The following is a 4,575-nucleotide window of genomic DNA, read 5'->3' as shown; positions in this document are numbered from 1 at the left end:
ACCATTTTTTATTCTATTATATTGTTTATAGTTGTTGAACATCAAATAAATTTCTAGTTTAACTCGTTGTTCAAAAGGTGGAAGCTCGGATAAGGAGGCTTTTGAGCAACCAGGAAATACTGTGAGCCGTGAATACTGGCCGCATTAAAGGTGCTTGCGTTGTTTTAATGATTTAGATACAACGGTGTTATTTGAAAAACATTTCTTTATAAACAAATTAAGTTATTGTGTGTTTTTGTGCTATGGAAAAATTCAACGTTTTTTCAATGTGTATCTGTAACAATGCAAATATGTCAGAAACTATAACTTGTAGCTAAATAGTGATCATAGTAACATTTGAAGAAAACTAATCAATGAACAAAATAAAACTTAAATCATGTTTCTAGAGTGAACCATTTTCATTTTACAAACCAAAAACTGCGTTTTTTTTCAAAATTTTCCAATTTTTCGAAATTTCAACCTTGATGAGGCACGGGTTAGCATTATCCAATTGAGCTAAAACTTTACAAATGTCATTTTTTAGTCAAGTGGCACAATTTAGGGGGTTCCCCCGATAAAATTTAAAAAAAAAATTTCTTGTGACCACCCTAATATTCACAGACACACACAGACACACACATACTAAAAAAAATATGACTGCCATGCTTGAAACTAACTTTAGCTGGAGATGATCCAGTAGTGAAGAGTGCAGTTGCAACTGAGATGATGATGATATCGCTATGTTCAAACATCAGAAGTGTTCTAAAAGTGTAGTATTATTTTCACCATTTATAACAAACATTCATTGGAATGAACAATCTCAAAAACAGCACCACTTGCAACATACAGTGAGTCATAATAGTGTAACATACTAAAATCAAACTTGACAACGCAATGCAATCCAACATAACATAGAAAAAGCAACAACCCAGAAACCGAAACAATAAAATGCAACACAGCACAAAACAATAAAAAATAACACATTAAACTAAAAAGCATGCATAGAAAGCAATACAAACCTGAGTGGTCCACATAATGTCAACCCATACAGCCACAACAACTTTATCAGTGTCCCAAAAAAACTGTGTCTGGCCAATCTGAAATACTGATTTGAAATAAATGTAAATATTTCATTAGAAATACATCATATAAAATCTTTTATATGATAAATTAAACACTTAGTAAAAGTTACACATTTTACTACAAGCTTTCCACAATAAATTAGTTATATATTTGGTCATGAACATTTGACATAAAATTGTTACACACCATCATTTATGAACATTTAAAAAGCCACCTGATATTTTGTTATCCTCCTGCCTGAAAATGGTTTCTGTAACATGACAAAACAAGCAGCTCCACTGTTGGATTAATTAATTTATTAATTAATAAATAATTATTATAATTAATATCCATTAACTCTATATTCATTAATATTAATCTATACTTTTGACAAAAGAATGTTAACAAAACATACACGCAAACAAACATTATGACTATTTTCCATTGAGATCCAACTTTTTACCAAAAAATTTTTATTACAGACATTTATAATTTTTCTATATATTTATGTTGAAGTTTGTCTATATAACTTCAAAAAGACTAAGCTCGATGTTATTTTTTTATGTTTCCTTGATCCTGGATATTTTCAGACAGAGAAATTAAATACCAGACACAAAACATATTTTGAATTTCAAGTTGAGATGAATATTAAAAGCACCTTTCTTTGAAATATATGTCACTTTTAAACAAAAAAAAATATAATTGCAATAAACAACTCTACCAACCATAGCTGTATGATGAAGAGGATTTGTACATAGTGGACAACTTTTAAAAGGTCATATATAAAAAAGACTCCTATGCATCTTAACAGCTTGACAATTACCAACAGAGATGAATAGGCTAGGAATCTTGGAGAAAGATTTATTTGTAGTGAATAAATTGTTTACTGGTTTGTAGTGAATAAATTGTTTTACTGGTTTATTAAAATTTAAAAATAAATCTTAATACAAAAAACATCTTTTTAAAAAATGTTAACACAAAAATGGTTTCTAACATTAAAACTATTTATGTAATAACAATATTAATTAGTTATTACTTATAAAACTAAGTAATATAACATACAATAATCTATAATATAAAATTCAGATTATTATTATAATTTTGTAGTTCTTATTATATATATAAAATTATGGTTAAGTTAAGACTATCTCAGATACAATTGTTAAGAAAGATCATTGCATTTTTAGCTTTGATCAGTTTCTGGTTCAATTTCGCAATATTTTTTTAGTAATTTTAATTATTGTATCATTGTTTTTTAACTTATTTATATAGAAAACAAAGTTTTTAACTGTATATATACTATATTATATACATATAGTACACAAACATATTATAATTATAATATTATATTTAATTATATATAATACACAGATACATGTTTATGGGAAAAATCTTTCTATTTATATTTTATATCAAAGAAGCAAAATAAACTTTATTAATTAGTTTTTTTAATGTTTAAAGTTTAAACAAAAAAAAATTTTAAATATATTTTTAAAAATATATATAATAAATTACTAAAAATTTAATTAAATAATAAAATTAAAAATGTACAACATTGCCTAGCTTTTGACTGAAATAAAATAAATACTTGATTTTTCACTAAATAAAAACCATTTTAGTAAAAAAAATACTTTGGGGGATAAGAAGATGATTTGCTATTATAGAGCGATAATCCATCAGAATATTTTTCATCCATTTTCGTAAAAAAAACCTAATAATGCTACAATTTAGATTTATTTGGCATTACAAAATGATGTTTGTACAATAAGTTAAATTAATAAAACTAATATCAATTTATAGAACATATGTGTAAAAACTAAAATCAGATAAGCCGAAAAAATTTTTTTGTTGACCAAAGATGTAGAAGTTACTTTGGTCAGACATTTAAATGTGTCATAACATCTTTGTTCATACGTCATCATAGCCGTCACGTCACAACAAAAGTTATCCAAGCAAGCAACTCTTGACGTGTCTCATAAGTTTCGTAGCCTAGGCTTTATCTTTGATTCTAGCATGTCTCTTTCTTCTCAGGTTAAAAGTGTTGCTAGAAGTTCTTACTTTCATCTACGTAGAATAAAATAACTTTTGCTTTTCTTGATTATTCTACTCTTCTTCTTGTTATTTCTTCAGTTTTATCTAGGATTGATTATTGTAACTCTCTTTACTATTGTTTTCCTGATTCTACACTATAACCTTTAAGTAAAGCTTTTATCTCTGCTGCTCGTCTATAGTTGCTCGTGCCCCTTTCTTTTCTCATTTATCTCAATATCTTATTCTCTTGCACTGGCTACATATAAACTATAAAAAAAAATTTAAAATTTGCACATTTATGTTTAAGTCACGATCTCAATTATTTCCTAAGTACTTATCAGATATATTAATTGAACCTAAACGCCCCGGTTTACGATCGTCTTCTTGTTCTCACCTCTTTTTAACTCGTGTTAAACAAACTCTGCATTTGCTTTTTTTGGTCCTTTTCTCTGGAACTCTCTACCTTCTTCTCTGACTTTATCTCCATCATTTATGAAGTTCAGAGCGGATCTCAAAACCCATCTGTTTGCAAAATTTATTGAGGAGCGCTGTTGAACATCGCAGAAATAGCGCTTTATAAACTAATTGATTGAATTGTTTAAAATTGATTGAGGCTATTCAAGGTTTATTCGCTACCAAACATTTGCGATCAAGAAAGACGAGTGTACAACTAGTTTTACAACAAACTAACTTCATTTAACTTAGAAATTTGATGCGTTCGTGGCTTCTTGCACGGGCGTTTTTCTACTTCCTTGCATATCCAACATTCTGAAATGTTCAATCAACACATTCCCTAAAATTCAACTTAATTCAAATCTTGCCAATTAGACCACAAAATAAAAAAAATACAACAAAATTGAGTGAAAGCAGAGCACTGTAAGTAATAATAGAAAAACTTTACTGTTGCTTTTTAATTTTGTTCTTAGAAGACATCATGAACTTATGACAAAAATGTACAGAGCGAAAGAAAATACAGCTAGCAAAAATAATAACGATCTGACTTAAATTCTAAACGAACTTCGCTGTACTATAATTTAAATGAACTACAAAATTTTAACAAATGATTAAAAGTCATCAAATAAATTTCATAGAATCTGTAGCGTTCCCATGTCATATCAAGTCATGGTCAATGGCTAATTTTTTTCTCAAGCACTAAACTTCTGCTAAGTTGATTGAAAAATGCAACCTATAAAAAACAGGCCTAAAAACGTGAAGTTGGTGAAAGATTTCTGACAATCTATTTCTCTGTAAATCAAACCCAACATTCTCATTATAAAATTGTGTAACATATAGCCAATCTGTTATAATTGTTTGTTTTAAAAATTTTGAATATATGGGTATTAATGTAGAATAAAACTTGCAGCAAGAGAATTCTGTGAACATTTTGAAATTGATGATAGAAAGAAAAAAGCTTCATACTTTCATACTTTCATACTTTCTTATCTAAATAAACGTTTCTAGAGTATTTGGTTTTTTTGTTACGTCTATTTCAATCACTTACTC

The 4,575-nt window shown here is 27.7% G+C and overlaps 1 protein-coding gene across 1 annotated transcript in view; it reads right to left on the bottom strand.

Annotated features, from left to right (window-relative positions):
- HELRODRAFT_98434 (hypothetical protein) overlaps positions 1-2,866 on the bottom strand; it is a 7,988-nt gene extending 5,122 nt beyond the window's left edge. The window contains exons 1-5 of the mRNA XM_009016054.1: positions 2,673-2,866; positions 1,767-1,889; positions 1,277-1,340; positions 999-1,084; positions 657-741 (exon numbers count right to left, since the gene is read on the bottom strand). Of these exons, the coding sequence (XP_009014302.1) occupies positions 657-741; positions 999-1,084; positions 1,277-1,340; positions 1,767-1,889; positions 2,673-2,737 (423 nt within the window). The 5' untranslated portion in view covers positions 2,738-2,866. The remainder of the gene's footprint in view (positions 1-656; positions 742-998; positions 1,085-1,276; positions 1,341-1,766; positions 1,890-2,672) is intronic.
- Positions 2,867-4,575: the final 1,709 nt, after the last annotated feature.

The sequence above is a fragment of the Helobdella robusta genome (assembly GCF_000326865.2).
Source record: "Helobdella robusta unplaced genomic scaffold HELROscaffold_17, whole genome shotgun sequence".
NCBI lineage: Eukaryota > Metazoa > Annelida > Clitellata > Rhynchobdellida > Glossiphoniidae > Helobdella > Helobdella robusta.
The sequence above is the reverse complement of the archived record's forward strand: the minus strand, read 5'-3'. Positions and strand labels throughout refer to the sequence as shown.